This window comes from Sphaerodactylus townsendi, linkage group LG03 (assembly GCF_021028975.2).
Source record: "Sphaerodactylus townsendi isolate TG3544 linkage group LG03, MPM_Stown_v2.3, whole genome shotgun sequence".
Lineage (NCBI taxonomy): Eukaryota > Metazoa > Chordata > Lepidosauria > Squamata > Sphaerodactylidae > Sphaerodactylus > Sphaerodactylus townsendi.
Genome location: NC_059427.1, coordinates 177,791,849 through 177,809,904, shown reverse-complemented (window position 1 = coordinate 177,809,904; position 18,056 = coordinate 177,791,849). Strand labels below are relative to the sequence as shown.

Here is an 18,056-nt window from a genome sequence, read left to right as displayed (position 1 = left end):
GGCCTGATGCCGCTCTGGGGGAGGTGGAGGGAAGCCAGGTCGGCGCTGCTGCGGATTTCTGCTAACGAAGCTGCCGCATACCTGTCGCGAAAGCGGTTTCGCCTATAGGGGCGAGCAATTTTGCCGTCCTCCTACAAACGTCATATTTGGGCCGTGCGGAAACGGCCAAAGAGTGCTGTCCAAAATTAGCTGGCCTAGGGGGCCTGACTTGATTTAAGGCAATTTTAGAAGTGAGTTGTTCATTCCTGGGACACGTGCCAGGACTGGGTTCAAATGCTGCTTTGTTGCTTAGAACAAACTTGAAGGCACTGCCTGCCTGTGTGTTCTGAAACTGTACAATCACTTTCGAATGGAGATTTTGCTCCAGTTTGGCATGAGAACTTCAGTAGGGATTTAGATAGGGGGGCATCCACACAACATTATCTCATTACTTCCCATGCTTTTCTGTTCTTTGCTGCGATCGGACTCAGGGGTGTCCAACTCTGGCGCTTCGGATGCTCATGGACTACAGTTCCCATCAGCTGGAATTCCCATCAGCCATGAACATCTAAAGCGCCAAACACCCCCCCCACACACACACACACGCATTAGCTGAAGACGTTGCAAGAGTTTCCAAGGGCAAGCCTAACGAGAGTATTTTTGCTTCTATGAGCGCCCACCAATCAGAGGATTGGCGCTCAGCTAATGATAAATAAGTAAGACTCTTAACCTCCGAATGGAAGCATCAACAAATCCAGAATTTAAATGCAGCTAACCATGCCCTTGTCTCTAGGAAGTGCTGACCCGATTCAAGCACCAGATGGCGTAGGGCACACAGTGGGGGACACCAAGATCTATTCCAGGCTCCTAATGTGGCTACTCTGTGGTCACTGCAAATGTATTCGCAGTGGCAGCAAGAGCCAAGGGGCAAATTGCTCGCATGGGGAAGACCCAAAGTCTATTATGGGTATTTTGTGAACATGCCAATTGAGTCTTGGCTACCCTTAGAAAATTCCAATGCTAGAATTCGCTGTACAACCCAAAAGATATCAAAAGTTTGGCAGAGTAGGCTGTGGAATCCTTTGGGAATCATCAGCTCCTCCACCCTGTCCTCCCAACGTCAGCTTTGTAAGGTAGGTTACGCGGGGGGGGGGGGGGGGGAGGAGAGAGAGAGTGCTTGCGCAATGGACCTAGGTTTGTCCAATGAGATTCTGTGACAGAGCAAAGATTTGAACCCAATCATCTCACGTCCCAGAGTGACACTGTAATCATTACACCCCGCCATGAATAATAATAATAATCATAATCATAAAGCCTATTAAGCACAGTGCAGAAATGAAACCGGAAGCCACATGTTCTAGAATTGCCAAATTCCTAGCAACTTGGGGGTTCGGCCTGAGCAAGGCCGTGTTCAAGGTGGGGAGGCACCTCAGGGGGGTTTAATGCCACAGAATCCACCCTCCAAAGCAGAAATTATCTCTGGGAAAGTGTCAGGATGCCATTGCTGGGAGGGGTGATTTGCTGGGGAGAGCTTTAGCATTTGAAGGTGCTGCTTTATCTATTTCCCTGGCCTTGGAGCTCAGAGGCTGGGACGGGCCTTCAGGCTGGACTTTTTCTAACTGTTTTGGTTCACAAATGAGGGTGGGGATTTGCTGCAACATACTATCAACTGCTTTGGCGCTTTTTTCGCCGGAACTGTCTTCTCTTGTCTCTCTCATCATGTCTTCAATAAAATCCTTGAACCCATCAAGTGAGTTATTGTCTGAACGGGAAAATTGACAGAGAGCTGATCTCTTGTCTGGAGATGAGTTGTAATTCCGGGAGATCTCCAGGCCCTACCTGGAGGATGGCGACCCTAACTTGTGCCCACAGGTATGCAGTCTACATCAGTGGTTCCCAACCTTTTTTCACTCGCGTACCCCTTCGCAACCCCTTTCCCTAAAATATTACCCTCATATTAGCAAATCAGTTACATGATTTTTTCCCCCGCATACCTGCAAACACTCTGCCACATACCCCTGGAGGTACAGGTACCACAGGTTGGAAACCACTGATCTAAATGTTGCACAGTGTGATAAGGGGAGCTGGGAGGAGTAACTTCATCTATCCAGGGGTCCACCTTTGCCCCTCAAACTCATTTTGGACGTTTACCGTATGTCTGTCTGTCCTTTGCAGTTCTTTTGATCAGTCCCCCTCTTTGATGGACAGTTAATGTTTCCCATTTCTCCCAGGTTCTGTGTATCATCATCTTGATCTGCTATGGGGCCTCGGCGCTGGGCTATGTCTCTCTGGCCATCTTCGAGATGATTTACACCATCGTCATATTTATCATCTTTGCTTTCGAGTTCAATCTCCAGATCTCTTTTATCCACTGGGGATGGACGGTAAGGCTTTTTCTCTGTACTGAATGTGGAGGGGGGAAAGCGGCCGTGCTCCTTTTTAAAGTCCTGTTATGCTTCAGATGGAGTTGCTGCGTACCAGGGGATGAAAGAACCCAAATTCTGCAGCTTGTATATATTGTGCCAATTGTGTGCTTTTTGTGTCATTCTCCTTTTTTGTTTGTTCTTTTGATCTTAATACTTTTTAAATCATTTATTCTACTTGAACTAGACAAGGGGAGATAAGCAAAGAGCTCAATCCCAGATTGCTAAAAATAATACAAGAGCTGAGCTGAGCTGCATAAGGAACTGAATTCTGAATCACATGCCACATTCTGTTTTTCCCTGCACCCAGAGGCATACCTAGGCAAACTGGAGCCCTGGGCAAAACCTGAGTTTGATCCCCCCCCCCCCCCCAATGGGTGGCCACCCTCCACCACCAACAATGATTTTTTCCACCAGGTCGTTTCACCATCACATCACCATCACATTTTAGAACATCCCCCAACTCACAAATCTGAGCGCAGCAATGGGCAATGCCACACAGCAGAAATAATTTTTGGACAACATTTTCAAAATGCTTTCAAAATGTTTTATTACTGCTATGAAAACATTTTATGGTGTTGTATCCAGTCCCCCCAATTGGGGGAAACAGCATCACTTTTAATGTTATTTAAACTGGGGACCCCAGATTCTGCCTTTAAGGTGGATTTAAAAGGAAAATCTAGACTCCCTAAACAAGTGATGCTGGAATCCACCCCCGAACAGCATCATTTTCAATGGTGTTTAAACTAGGGAGCCCAGATTCTCCCTTTAAATCCACCTTAAAGGGAGAATCTGGGGTCCCCAGTTAAAACAATATTGAAAGTGATGCTATTTTGGGGTGGATTCTCCCCCACCCTGAAACATCATCCCTTTCAATGTTAAAACTGGGGACTTCAGATTCTCCCTTTAAATCCATGCCGAAGGGGATGGATTTAATAATAATAATAATAACAACAACAACCACCTTTATTAGGCATTGAGAGAATAAAAGAAAGAAAAACCAAGCATTGGCAGGAAGGGAATGGATTTAAAAAGAGAATCTGGGGAAATTTAGGGGTGCCTGTTGTCAGGGGTGCAATTATTAAGATAGCAGCATCAAAATTTCAGAGTATCTTTGTGAGACCCTACTGATGATACCACCCAGGTTTGGTGAAGTTTGGTTCAGGGGGTCCAAAGTTATGGACCCTCAAAGGTGTAGCCCCCATCGCCTATTAGCTCTCATTGGAAACAATGGGGGTGGGGGCACTCCCTTTGGGAGTCCATAACTTTGGACTCCCTAAACCAAACCTCACCAAACCTGGGTCATATCATCAGGAGAGTCTCCCAAAACATCCCTGAAATTTAGGTGCTGCTAGCCTAAAATCTGTGCCCCGTGCAGGCCAAAAATACAAAATCCCCCACGAACGAACCTGTAATTTTGTCGCCCACCACAAGGTGGCGCCCTGGGCAGCTGCCCATTTTGCCCAATGGGAGGAATGCCTCTGCCTGCACCAGTAAAATTATGGCACAGATGAAGCCCTGTGGTGTGTTCTGTGTCCAATGCATGTATTTGAAATACAACTATTCTGTAGCACTTCAGCAGCGCAATCCAGACTGTCAGGCTAGGGTGGAGGGGACAGTGCTGCTTCAGAGATGCTCTGCCCACTTAAGAACATAAGAACTAGCCTGCTGGATCAGACCAGAGTCCATCTAGTCCAGCTCTCTGCTACTCGCAGTGGCCCACCAGGTGCCTTTGGGAGCTCACATGCAGGATGTGAAAGCAATGGCCTGCTGCTGCTGCTGCTCCTGCGCACCTGGTCTGCTAAGGCATTTGCAATCTGAGATCAAGGAGGATCAAGATTGGGAGCCATAAATCGACTTCTCCTCCATAAATCTGTCCAAGCCCCTTTTAAAGCTATCCGGGTTAGTGGCCATCACCACCTCCTGTGGCAGCATATTCCAAACACCAATCACACGTTGCGTGAAGAAGTGTTTCCTTTTTTAGTCCTAATTCTTCCCCCCAGCATTTTCAATGAATGCCCCCTGGTTCTAGCATTGTGAGAAAGAGAGAAAAATTTCTCTCTGTCGACATTTTCTACCCCATGCATAATTTCATAGACTTCAATCATGTCCCCCCTCAGACGTCTCCTCTCCAAACTAAAGAGTCCCAAACGCTGCAGCCTCTCCTCATAAGGAAGGTGCCCCACTTCCTAGGACTTTCTCACAGCACGGGAAGCTCGAAAATGTACAAAACGAGACTTACCTGAAGCTCCTCCATAGGGGCAATGGAGATATGCCACGAACATCGTGGCTTATCTTTGCTGGTAATTCCACCTGCGCAGGGGGGCTGATTGGGCTCTGGAAGCCAACTAAGGTTGGCTCTGCCGTCCATGCCAACTCAGCTGGCCAACACAGCTGGCGGTGGCTTGGGAGCTCTGATGCCAGGCTTGCCACCGCAGTGGCCAGGCACCAGCAGATTTGCCCCTCCGCAGGGAGGACATTTCTGCTGGTGTAAGCCTGTGCTTCCAGAGCGGGATTCGCCTCCCCCCCCCACCCCCCCCGATCTAAACTCATCTTTTGCTTCAAAGTTTACTTTTTCATATAGCGATGAATGTTTCTTTTCCTCACGTATTTCAGGTTTTTTTGCTTAAAAGCCTGTGTGCTATGTAGACTTCCTGAATAAATGAAGTAGACAAAAAGTGACAACGTCCCTCTAAAGTTTCAGGCATGTTGACAATGCGATAGGTGGGAGTATTGGACTCTTCAAAGGCTCTTCCAGATGCCCTGTATGCAGGGGGTTATGATTGGTGCGGGGCAGATCTGGCACGTCGGCTTGATCTAACCACAAACACGCCCTTCCCTACATGGGTGCCCTGTCTTTCTTCGTTGCTTTCACTCTGATTCAGATCTGTGTGAAGACTCTTTTCCCTAAATGGTGTGGCTTCCTGGTGTAGCCACAAGTCACATCAACAGGTCAGAAAATATGAAGGGAACCTATCTGCCAGTCAAACAACTCTGACATGGTGCTCCCAGTGTTTCTTGCTTTGAAATGGCAAGGGCACAGTTCTTTGATTTGGAGGGGGAGGGGGTGGGGAGTTGGCTTTACATCCCCCCTTTCTCTCCTGTAAGGAGACTCAAAGGGGCTGACAATCTCCTTTCCCTTTCTTTCCCACAGCAAACACCCTGTGAGGTAGGTGGGGCTAAGAGAGCTCCGAAGAACTGTGACTAGCCCAAGGTCACTCAGCTGGCATGTGTTGGTGCACAGGCTAATCTGTTAGCCTGCCCTTCATCCCCTGCCTTATGGAATATGATTTTTCATACAAAACTGTACTGGCAAATGCCAGTTCTCATATTTGTGTGTGTGTGCCCACCTTAAAAAAGGCAAAAGGCAAAAGGTCTGTTTGCAAGATTAGATCAGTGAATGAGTTACTCCAGTCAATAGAATCTGGAAGTCTCATAGACTATGGACATGCACCTTGAATACCACACCCCGCCAAAGCTGCTGAAACACAATGATTCCAGGCTACTCCCTGTCACAAGGATTTTACATTTCCTCTGCCTTTAGATACCATCTCCCTAACAAACGATCCCTTCCTGATCCACTCAAAGCCTCAGCCAAATTTGAATACCTGGGCAGTCTTTTAAGATGCCCTGCTCAAAGCCATTCAAGGCTTTGCTGATATAATCAAGGAACAATCGGCTCTATTATCCCAACACTTAGAAACAGTAGATGAGCCTTTGATTAGCTCAAGCCAGCGATCCCAGCATGGAAATCCCAAAGGATCCAGGAAAACGAAACTGAAACTTACTGGTTCCCGCCCCTACCTGCACTAAGGGGTATAAAAATACTGTGCACCCTAGCCTCAGTGCTCTTTACTGGCTAAACCTCTCAGTCTAGTTGGTTTGAGACACAATATCGTCCTTCACTTGGATTTCTATGCTGGCATAGGAATCCTTGCCTTCTTCAAGAACTTCTCTGCAGAATTTAGGTAACATATAAGTCCCCTGCTCCCCCTCCTACTCTATCATCCAAACCTATCTTTTCCTCCCTGCTTATATCACTTAGGAACTGTGTGTATGCTTCTTAACGTCTCACTGTATGAATGTTTGCAACCAAAAACATATATAAAAACATTTTAAAACTACAATTTGGTCTCTGTCGTATTCTCTGTAGAACGTTTCAAAAGCCAATTCTGGTATAGCTGTCTAAAAGATCCTACCTAGCCTGCCTCTTGCACTGCCAAGCTGAGTTATATTCCCCATTGCTACTTTTAAAAGGTTCTCATACTGTTCAGCTAGGTAACAAATCTGAATTCCCCAGATAAGCCTCCACAGCTCAAGCAGCAGAGCGGGGAATCAAACCTGGTTCCACCAGATTAGCGTACACCTGACTGTTCTCCCCATTGTCTTACAACATATGTAGTTTTGCCCCCAAGGCACCTTAGCTTGCAACAATTGCTGGCTTTTGTTCAGTTTCTGTATTTTGCTTCACATTTCTTTGAGCGTGAAGTATTCAAATTCAGGTGTCAGTGATAACACAAATAGACTTGCTTTTTAATTTATTGGTTTTTTTGTCCTTGTCTTTAGGATTTCCTCAGGGCCCTTATCGGGTCTGTGGCCTTCATCATCACCTCTCTCATCGTTCTCATAGGATACCGCCATGGAGCCGTCATCGCTGCTGGGGTAATTTACTGGTGGTCCCTGGCCCTAGAGAAATTCAGCTAGCCTTAACCATCTGGCTCCCCCTTCCCTTTCCCCCTTTGTTGTGTTCAGTTAGTGATTAACCCTCCTAGGATTGGGTGTACTTTTGCCATCTGGGAAAAATGGAATTTTTGGCATATTTAATGTTTGGCATATTTAACGTTTAACTGGTTTTATTGATGGAGTGTTCTAATGTTAATATTTTGGATGTATGTTGTGAGTTTTATGCTTTGAATGCATGTTGTAAGCTGCCCTGAGCCCCCAAATGGAGGGGTGGCAGGTTTAATCCAAATAATAGTAATAATAATTTTCTTCCTGAAGGTCAGATGGTCCTCATGAACTGTGTAGGAGGCAAAGTAGGGAATAGGGTGGGGGACTGGCAAAAATCGTCACCCCCTTTTTGAAATGCCTTCTGAGCTTTGCAACCTACTTACCGTATATACTCATGTATAAGTCTAATTTTTCAGCACATTTTTAATGCTGAAAAAGCTCCCCTCAACTTATATGCGGGTCATTAAAAAAAATGTGTGTTTTTACTTTGCCGGCCAGCAGGGGGCGCAGTTTTTATGCTAGCGGCACCAAGATTTCAGGGTACCCTCAGAAGACACTCCTGATGATACCAGCCAAGTTTGGTAAAGTTTGGTTCAGGGGGTCCAAAGTTATGGACCCCCAAAGGAGGTGCCCCCATTCCCCATTGTTTTCAATGGGAGCTATTAGTAGATGGGGCTACCCTTTTGAGGGTCCATAACTTTGGACCCTCTGAACCAAACTTCACCAAACCTGGCTGGTCTCATCAGGAGAGTCTCTTTATGATACCAGCCAGGTTTGGTGAAGTTTGGGTCAGGGGATCCAAAGTTATTGACCCCCAAAGGGGATGCCCCATCCCCCATTGTTTACAATGGAAGCTAATAGTAGATTTTCCATTTCTGATAATATTCCTCTTAAAATCTAAGTTGGATTACATTGGGACATACAGATGATGATGAGGAATCCAGTTTTGAAGGATTTTAACTCTTGTGTTTTAGCTTGGTTGCTGGTTGAGCTAAGGTTTTTGTACTTTTAAAGTTATTGTTGATACCATATTGTTCTTGTTGACCCTCTTTTCCACTTACAGAGCCAGTTTACTGTTTTTCTTTGAAATAAATATTCAAAAACATTTAACCTACTGATGCCTCAATTGATGTAATTTTATTGGCATCTATTTTTATTTTTGAAATTTACCAGCAGCTGCTGCATTTTCCACCCTCGACTTATACGCGAGTCAATAAGTTTTCCCAGTTTTTTGTAGTAAAATTAGGTGCCTCGACTTATATGCGGGTTGACTTATACACGAGTATATACGGTATTAGAAATTAGCCAAGATTTGAGTCCATCTGAAACACCAGAAGTGAAATCTAGTCCACAAAAGTATAAACTGGATTCAGTCTTGGTACTCTGTACAGTACCCCAAGACTCCTCTTTTATCAATGGATGAATTGAACCTGCATGATTCGAGTCCAGTAGCACCTTACAGACCAATAATATTTCCAAGGTGTAAGGTTTCAAGAGTTAAGGCTCCCTTCGCCGGATAACCACTGGAGGATTTCCATTCCCACTTGTATCTGACAAAGGGAGTGTTGGCTCTCAAAAGCTTATACCCTGGAAATCTTGTTGGCTTTTAAAGTACTATAGGACTCAAATCTTGCTCTTCTGCTACAAACGAAAACAGCTCCTCCCTGAAACTAATCTAGGCTTGAGATTGGTGTGCCTTGGTTGTGAAAAACATTCCAAACATGAAAGGCATATAATTATTTTTATTAGGACCACCCAAAAACAACACTCGGCTGTGTGCGAGCTTTTGATATCAGCCAGAATTCTGCATCAGGCTGCATCTTGTTTTTAAAATGGTGGGGTGGAGGGAAGAAAACAAAGACGTTTTGGACCCTATTCTCAGGGTTTTTTGTTTCCATCCTGTCATCAGGCAGACTTGATGCTGGGTCGAGCTGATGGCATTGCCTCGTAGCCTTCTGGGAGGACACAAAAATGGCAGCCTGCAATTGAAAGTCTAGTAACCCCGTTCTCCAACACCATGCGGAATTCTCAGGTCCTTTGAAAGGCCAAAAGCAGGACAGAAGTCTGGTAGTCATGTTAAATCAAGTGAAAATAACTTGACAGGACATCTTGGCTAAAATTTCTGTGGAAGCCAGATTGCATAATGCCTGTTTCCAAACTAGGCGAGCGATTACAGCAGTGGTGTAGTGGTTGAGAGCAGGTGCATTCTGATCTGAAGGAACCGGGTTTGATTCCCCGCTCTGCCGCTTGAGCTGTGGAGGCTTATCTGGGGAACCAGATTAGCTTGTGCACTCCCACACACACCAGCTGGGTGACCTTGGGCTAGTCACAGCTCTTCTGAGCTCTCTCAGCCCCACCCACCTCACAGGGTGTTTGTTGTGAGGGGGGAAGGGAAAGGAGTTTGTCAGCCCCTTTGAGTGTCCTTGCAGGAGAGAAAGGGGGGATATAAATCCAAACTCCTCTTCTTACATGTTTTCCTTTCAGGGCGAGCGGTAGCATGTACAGGAAGCAGATCAGTGGGTCTTCCCTGAGGGCGCTTAATTCTTAACACTATGAGACAGCATCTGGACTTCAGCATAAAGCCCGGCTTCCATTCTGCTTGTCTGTTTTCAGGATGCCTGAAGGCAGATCAGAGGCCATGTTTGCTTCTCAGGTGCAGCTACCATAACTGAATGAAACCCGCCTTACATTCATTTCCTGGAGTGCCTGCCTGTGCTCTTTTGCACTTTGCCTTCTGAAGGCCAGTGGTGGGAGCTGAATTATAGACACACACACCCCATACCCACACACCAGAACTTCTTAATGCTGGCCCTCCACAGTGATGGGGGGGGGGTGGGGGGTCGTCAGACCAGTTTGTTATTGACATCATTTTTAGGGGACTGGGTAGGCTGGTAATTGAGGCTGTCCCAGGCCTGGCTATGTAGGCCCTGTCCCTTTTTCTTCTGTAAAAAGGTTTTATAACGTTACAACATACAAATATCAATGAATGAATTTGACATCTATATAGAGAACATTGCTTACATTTTTAATAATTCATTTCTGTGCTGAGGAATGTTACGTTATCTTTAAAATATAACTTAGTGGGGTGTTTTTTTTTCTACATTTGCTTAACAAAGGATTTTCCATTAAGGTAAAAGAAGGAAAGTGTCTAACAATTTTATGGGTAATTAAAATTAGATTGTCGCTGCTTTTAGAAAATGTAACCTGACTGCTGTAGAACAAATAGCTATATTTTTTGCCAAGCGACTGCCAAATCCCCCTTTTTACTAGGATTATTTACTTTTATTATCTATTTACAAAGTTTGTATTCTGACTTCCTTCCTTTACAAGGGTCAACAAGGTGGTTAACAATTTAAAACATAATGATAAAATCACACTGTGAAGCCCTTAAAATCGACCCCCTCCCCAAGCACACATCATTAAAATAATTATAACGACGTACGAAACATTTAAAAAAATATTTGGTTGGGAAGAAAAGGAGGCGTTTGGATTTATCCCCCTCCTTTCTTTTCTGTAAGGAGATTCAAAGGGACTTACAGACTCTTTCCCCCTTCCTTTCCCCACAACAGACACCTAGTGAGGTGTAGCTGGGGCTGAGAGAGTTCTGAACGAACTATGGCTAGCCCAAGGTCACCCAGCGGGCATGTAGGAGTGGAGAAACAAAACTGGTTCACCAAAGAACAGTCATGTGGAGGAGCGAGGAATCAAACCCAGTTTTCTAAATTAGAGTCCATCTGCTCTGAACCGCTGTACCACACAGGAAGAAGGAAACATTGAGGGAATGCCAGTCAAAATAAAAGTCTTCATGCACTGGCACAAGACAGGAACAGGAGGGGATAAACACATCTCCTTGGAGAGAGGTGTAAAGCTTTGCTGCCATGACCGAGAAAGCCCACTCCGGGGTTGGAATCCTCCTAATCTCGGAAGGATGACTGTAGTTCTTGGGCAGCTTCATAAGGAACCTTCAGATATGTTTGTTTATTTATTTAATTTCTTTATTAAATTTGTACACCACCCTCCCCCAAGGGGCTTAGAGCGGTGTCCAACAAGCAAATATCTAACATTTAAAATCAGCTAAATGCTGATCCCAAACCAAATAGGGCAGGGGTCCCCAACTTTTTTGAGAGTACAAGCACCTTGGAAATCGAGCCCCATTATGAAATGGTTGTTGCAGTAGACGGAGCCATCCACAAAATGTCAAGGAGAAAATTTTGAATAGTGTCAGTGGTGAGTCTTCATTTCCGGCTGATGCTCTGTTTCAAAAGATGCCTTTTCACCTGCTCAGTCAATCAGAAGCCGTGTTGGGCAAAACCCTCTTCTAGCCCTACTCACTTGGCGGGTACCGGGGAAGGTGTCGGTGGGCACCACGTTGGAGTTTTGATCACCATTGTAAGAGTTTGCTTGCAACATATAATTAAGTTGATGGGTCTTCAAGCTGATTTTTGCATTCCTTTCCAACAGGTGTTTGGGTTGCTGACGGGAATTGTTATGGGCTACGATGCCTACACCATTGTACCCCAGCTGAGAAAGCAGCATTCGGCAGTCCCCAACCCTGGTACGTTTTCACTGTGGAAGGAGATGGAGAGTCTTCCTGCATGGCTGTTCATCAGCCCTGGCTGATTCAGTCTCACTGTGACCTCAGGAGGTGGAGATTGTATTTACAAATGCTTGACCTGCCATTCTGCAACTGCTCCATTGGCTGGGATGCTCTGATGTCACAATTGTTCTGTTGTGAGGGATGGGTCTAGGTTGCCAATAGAACGTTGACAAATGGCAGCACTTCTGGCTGGCGAGAAGTGTTGGTTTGGTTGCAGAGAAACTTGCTTGAGGTGTAAAAGGTGGGAGATGCTTTCTGTTGCAGTCAGATACTGGTGAATCTTTTGTTCAGACAAGGACGCTCAGTGGGGGAAAGGGGAGCTCAAAATAAATGTGGGCATACAAACATAGGCCTTATACCTAGTCAGACCACTGGGCCACCAAGGACTGTATTGTCTGCTGAGGCTGGCAGTCGCTTTCCAGGGTCTTTCACATCACCCGCTCCCTGAAGTTTTTAACTGGAGATGACAGGGATTGAACCTGGGAGCTTCTGCATGCCAAGCAGATGCTCTTCTGCTGACCCCTGGCTCCTCCCAGGCGGGAAGAAGATCCAGAACAGGTTGGCTGGCAGAGCATTGGAGGTGAAGGAAAGAGATTGGGGAGGGCTGGAAGCTTGGAGCTAGGCTGTTTCCTGTCCCTGGTGGGCTATATGTTGGCAGGAAGAACCTTTTGGAGCCAACGGGGTGACACGTTCCTTAGAGGTTGTGGGGAAGCATGATTTCACCTACTAACTGGGTTAGGCTTTGACTCTCAGGTTTCTTTTTGCTGTCCAGTCACGGCTGATTTAGCATGATCCTATAGCCAATTGGCCATGCTGGAAGGGGCTGATGGGAATTGTAGTCCATAACATCTGGAGTGCCAAAGGTTCACCACCACTGTCCTATAGGGTTTTCAAGGCAAGAGATGTCCAGACGTCATTCTCCATTACCTGCCTTTGGGTAGCAACTTTGGTAATCCCTGGTGGTCCCCTGTGTGAATGCTACCCAGGGCTAAAATGCTGCTTAGCTTTTTGAGATCTGTTGAGATTGGGCTAGCCTGGGCCATCCAAGTCAGAGCAAGAATCAACCTGAGGTGGTTTGCCATTTGCCTGCCTCAGCGTAGTGACCCTCATACTCCTCAGTGGCCTACCATTCAAATACCAACCCTGCTTTGCTTCCGAGATCTGACAAGATTGGGCTACCCTGGGTTTCATAGTAGTGTGTTAATCTCTCTCTGTTTGGAAAGCAGCTGGAATGCCCTTTCTCAGCATTTCCTTTTGGTCCGTCTGCTTCTTACAGAACCTACAGGGGGGATCTGAAGTCGTCTCCACCGGTGAAGCTCCACATTGGACTCTTCTCCTCTCACCTGCTGCAGCTTCAGGAGGGAAGTTGCCCCAGCGTCTAAATTCCGAGCATCCCTGTCTCTGTCCAGAGGCCTTTCAATCCTTGTAAAAGAGAATTTTTAAACCAGCTCTTTGCCTCCCCCAACTTCAGCTGCAGTTTCTCCCTTCCAGCTCTGTCCTAATGGGGGAACGGAAGACATTTAGGGGAAGAACGGTTGCCCCACAGTTATGGAGAGGAGAGGAGGTTAGAGAATAATCCCAGTTAATGTCTACGTCTAGGAAGTGCCGCCTCTCCACATTGGCTGAGGTTCAGAAGTCCTCTTCTCAAATGTTTTCCGGCTTCCGTCCCCACTAGAATGCTAAGAACTGAAGACGCCTCTGTGATGATATAAAGGAAAAAAAGATTATTTTGGTTGCAAAAACTTGGTGTGAGCCTTAAAATGGTAGGAGGGCCTTTATGCTTCTGGAAGATGTGGGTGGGGAAATGGGACCCCTGGTTCTTCCCCCAGTTCTAGGAGATGAAGCTGGTGGATGATGGTGACTGGTGGGTCACCTTCCTGCTGCTGGCTATGAACTGCTTTCCCTTTTGATGTGCCTCAGTTTCCCCCATTTGAAATGGGGGCAGGAAGCAATTATGTCTAAATCTGTGCAGGGGATCAGTGGCTGCTGGGTGACTGTGTTTCATATCTAGCCCTGGATCGTTTTAAAGCCTCCGTGTGAGAGATCATTGAGCTAAGGAGTCAGGTTTTTTATAAACCTACTTTTAAACATTTTTGAGGGGCAAAAATTTCCCCCATAGCCCTTTTTTTCTACATCCTGTTGATACTTTTTAAGAGGGATGGTTTTTTTCCCCTCATACCTTTCCTACTGGATGGAGTACCAGGTCATAGGCAGGACGGCCTGAAACTTGTGATTTCAGGTCAGCCCAAAAGGTGCTTGCCCAGATGCTCAAAAACATCTGGCAAATTTTCAAAGGTCAGAGGGTTTCTTCAAGAAGATAGTCAGGAGGCAGGGATTCCTTGCGCTGAAGAGAGGTTTCTTCCCCTTCACCAAAATCAATAAAAAGGGAGTATTTTATACCACAAAAGTAAGCTTTTTTCACAATGATGCGTAACTATGCAAATGTATACAGGTCTCACAATACTGTTCTTAGAAAGGAGTTTGGGTTACCGGTGCAGACTTCTGATTTATTATTTTATACTTCATTATTGGAGAGGGGGCTTGGATATTGGTTGTGTTCTTCTAAGGAGAAGGAGGTCACAGGACCATTACTTCCCACTGGGCCTTCTCCCACCCGTCTGGATTGGGTCCAGAAGAAATGGGGGAGGAAAGTTGCGTCCAGTATCCCAAACGGGCACGCCGCTGCCTAGCTGTGTATTGCTTTTTTTTCTGCCATTCACTTCAGTCTGTGTGTGCTTTATCGACAAAATGGAATAAACTGAATTTGCAAACAAAACACATGTTGGTGCAGTCTTCACGTTGGATGTCTGAGCCAGCTGGTTTTGTAAAAGAATGATCAAGTATCTAGCTGTCGATAGATTGAGACGTGTACACGGGAGTCTCCATCACGCCTTTCACAGTGTGGCCTCTAATCTGGAGAACTGGGTTTGATTCGCCACTCCTCGTGAGCGATGGACGTTGTTTCCTTGCCCCTACACAAGAAGCCTGCTGGGTGACCTAGAACTCTCTCAGGCCCACCTACCTCACAAGGTGTCTGCTGTAGGAGGAGGAAGGGGAAATGAGTTTGTAAGCCGCCATGAGCCTCTTTATAGGAGGGAAAGGTGGGGTATAAATCCAAACTACTACTACTCTTCTTCACCACGGCCTCTTCTTGTTCCTCTAAACAAGGATTCCCCACAGGGCTGTCAAGTTTTCCCTGGCCGCTGGTGGGGAATGGTGGGTAGGGGATGGTGCCAGTTCCACGTTGGGAAACTTCTGGATATTTTTGGGTAGAACCTGGGGAGTGGCCTCCGTGGGGTAACAATGCTGCAGAGTCCATCTTGCATTCCCTCACTTCCCTCCCCATGTTTCTCAGGCAGCTGGTGAGGCAATCACTTGTATTTCTGGGCTTGCCCCCAAGAGGGTAGTCTCATGAATCTTGCCTTTCACTGTTGTTGTTTTTTTAAGGCAAGTTTCTAGTCCATAGGGCCACAAGTACAAGAGCAATGTCAGATTTGCAAACCACCCTCACGTGTAAAGGAATGTGCATTGGTGAAAAAGACCGAGATAACTAACACATGAATACACTTACCTTAGTTTCGCACCTCAGCTTTTGGCCAGGGCATGTTGTGATGGAACGTGGGGAGGGGGGGGTCCCAGTGAATTGATTATGCAGGTGATGCTCAGTCTGACTAAATTTTGCAGCCTTAAGCTGATTAAGCCATTATAAACTTGTATAAAAGCACCCACAAAAAAATTGAAGAAATAGATTTTTAAAAAATGTGTAATTATTTTAATGCAAGAACTCACAGAAACAGGTGGAAGCCAGCCACAGTTCAGGAGAGGGTTTTACTCCCATTCTCTGTCAGAGAGGAAGGAAATTCTTGTTTTATGATGGTAACTGCCAGGACATGAATGTATGTCCTTTAAAACAGCAGAAAACATGTTTTTATTTCCTTCAGAAATCACATGCAAACATAGGCAGATTTAATCAACTGAGCTTGGGTTAGGTTTTTGGGACAGTATAAGGTACGAATGCTAAAAAAAATCATCATCTTTGTACAGCGCCACCCCTTTTGAGATGGGAGTTACTTTGCTTTCCTGTCCTTATCCCAAACATACGAAGCACAGTATTTTCACATTTCCCCACCCCCTCTGCTCGCTCATGCCCAGTATCTTATCACAATTCTCTGAAACCCAAAGCATTTTCATAATTTTTTTAATTTAAATTTTGCTTAAATTAAAACCTTAATTAGAAAAACAAATTTTACATTTTTTAAAAAAAATGCAAACATGAGCAATGCACAAGTTTGGGAATTCAGGTGACAGGAGGGAATTCCAGTTGAATTGGGAGGATACTCTGTTGTAGGCTCTACCTCATAAAAGGCACTTTGTGCCTGTACTCAATTTGGTGGGGAGCTGTTCTAGCGAAGAACAGGAGTTTTACCCCACCCCATTCCATGCACACACACACACACACACGCACATATATATATATATATATTAAAACACAGCCAAACACCTTGTCTATAGAGAAAAAAGCACCCCAAAAGCTTGAAAAGGTGCAATCTTGTCAACAGTCTAAACATTAATAATGGCAACTTGAAAGACTGAGGATCAAAAAGGTCCTCTGGGAGACATGTCAGAAGTTCAGAGGTCACAGTGGATAGGTCACGACCAAAGTTCAAGGGTTCCCAGGTAAGAAGTTCATAGGGCACACAGTGCATAAGTTAAAAAAAAGGATCCATCACTCTGAAGCAGGGAGCCCTGGCGTGATGCCTGCGGGTGCCATGCTGCCTGATTATGCCTTACCTGGTGCCCGCCAAGTTCTTTTAGAAAGTGGGTAGCGCCAGGTGGGGCTTTTAGCCAGCAAGGTGTTTGACTGGCTACTGGAGATTTAATTGGTTTTTATAACACTGCAATGGCAGCACCTGGTGGGGTTCTTCGCTGAGTGTCTGAAGGCAAGCTGTGGCAGCCATTTTGTGGTTGGCCCCAGCAACTGTGGCAGCCATTTTGTGGTTGGCCCCAGCAACTGTGGCAGCCATTTTGTGGTTGCACCCACCACACGGTATCAGAATTCCAAAGGTGTCTACAGGCTCAAAATGGCTGGAGACCCCTGTCCAAGGTTCAAGAGGAAAGGATTAATCAGTGTTCAAAGGTCACAGTAGAAAGGTCAAAAGGCCACAATGGAAAAATCAACACAAAAGTCCACCACAGAAGGGAGCTCAGTATTTTTCAGGGAAGGATGCAGTCTAAAGATCAAGGGTCATGGTGAAAAATGCCAGCGCTTATGTGTCCCTGAGGAAAGGTCAGAAATTTTTCAGTGGTTATCATGAAGAGGTCGCTCTCTGAGGACACCTGGCAAGGTCACACATCAAAGCTAAGAGGTCAGAATGGAAGAAGCAAGTAACCAACACTGGGCTCAATCTCAGCAGCCCCCACCCCCACAGAATGGTCAACACTTAACGGTTCAATAGGCCAGAAGTCCCAAGTTCACAGTGGGAGAATCATGGCCAAAGTCTGGAAGACAGAATGTTTATGCCACAACACAGTTCTTGTCCCGGACAACTCGTAGACTCCGGCGCCGCTGTTTCTGCAGAGATTCAATGGGTGCTGTGGTCTCTGTGGGGCTAGCCCCACCTCGTAAGTGTGGAGGCAGGGGTATAGGCTCCCCTAAAAAGTAGCCTTCCTCATCTGAGGAGGAGTCAGAAGAGTCAGAGGAGCTGAAGTCCCACCCCCGGGGTGGGTAGCGGTGGTGCCAAGTAGAAGCACCTTCAGAAGTTGAATAGGAAAGGCTGCCTCCCCTGCCCTGCCCCGCCCCCTTTCTTGATCTCCATCCCTGCCCCCCCAGATTAAGTGAGTTGTCGGAAGTGGAACAGGGGTGCCGCTGCCCGGCCCCTCCATGCTGAAGCAACTGGGGGTTCAAGGTAGGCTGCTCAGGACAAGAAGGGCTTGGCTCTCCAGAGATGAGAGGTTCCCGGAAGCTAACCCGCGGGACTCCTGCCCGGGCAAAACTCTCCATCCCTAGCTCACTCCCCTCACTGCGTCGCGACCGGCCAGATGCTTCAAGTTTGGAAGCTGAACTACAGCTCCAATCTGGGATTTTGGAAGAAGGAATCCCCAACTCTGGCATGGAATGGCGCAAAGGAGAGGCACGCTGGAAACGAGGCCGGAGCTCAGTACCTGTGGGAGGGAAAAAAAGTGTTAGAGCAGAAGTCCCCAGTGGAGCGCCCTTGAGTTACCAGGGAGTCTGACATATTTTCTGGCACACGCCAAACGTTTTCAGAAAATGGCCAAGGCTAGTGGGGCTTTTGTCCAGCAAGACGTCTGATTGACAACCGGAGATT

The 18,056-nt window shown here is 46.3% G+C and overlaps 2 protein-coding genes across 2 annotated transcripts in view; one reads left to right on the top strand and one right to left on the bottom strand.

The window, feature by feature from the left end:
• PLP2 (proteolipid protein 2) overlaps positions 1 to 14,506 on the top strand; it is a 39,871-nt gene extending 25,365 nt beyond the window's left edge. Inside the window, exons 2-5 of the mRNA XM_048491226.1 lie at positions 2,211 to 2,363; positions 6,969 to 7,064; positions 11,595 to 11,688; positions 13,007 to 14,506. Coding sequence (XP_048347183.1) covers positions 2,211 to 2,363; positions 6,969 to 7,064; positions 11,595 to 11,688; positions 13,007 to 13,026 — 363 coding nt within the window. The 3' untranslated portion in view covers positions 13,027 to 14,506. The remainder of the gene's footprint in view (positions 1 to 2,210; positions 2,364 to 6,968; positions 7,065 to 11,594; positions 11,689 to 13,006) is intronic.
• Positions 14,507 to 15,485: 979 nt separating this feature from the next.
• The window catches only part of LOC125428044 (prickle planar cell polarity protein 3-like), a 64,937-nt gene continuing 62,366 nt past the window's right edge, over positions 15,486 to 18,056 (bottom strand). The window contains exon 11 of the mRNA XM_048487619.1: positions 15,486 to 17,892. Within this exon, the coding sequence (XP_048343576.1) occupies positions 17,246 to 17,892 (647 nt within the window). The 3' untranslated portion in view covers positions 15,486 to 17,245. The remainder of the gene's footprint in view (positions 17,893 to 18,056) is intronic.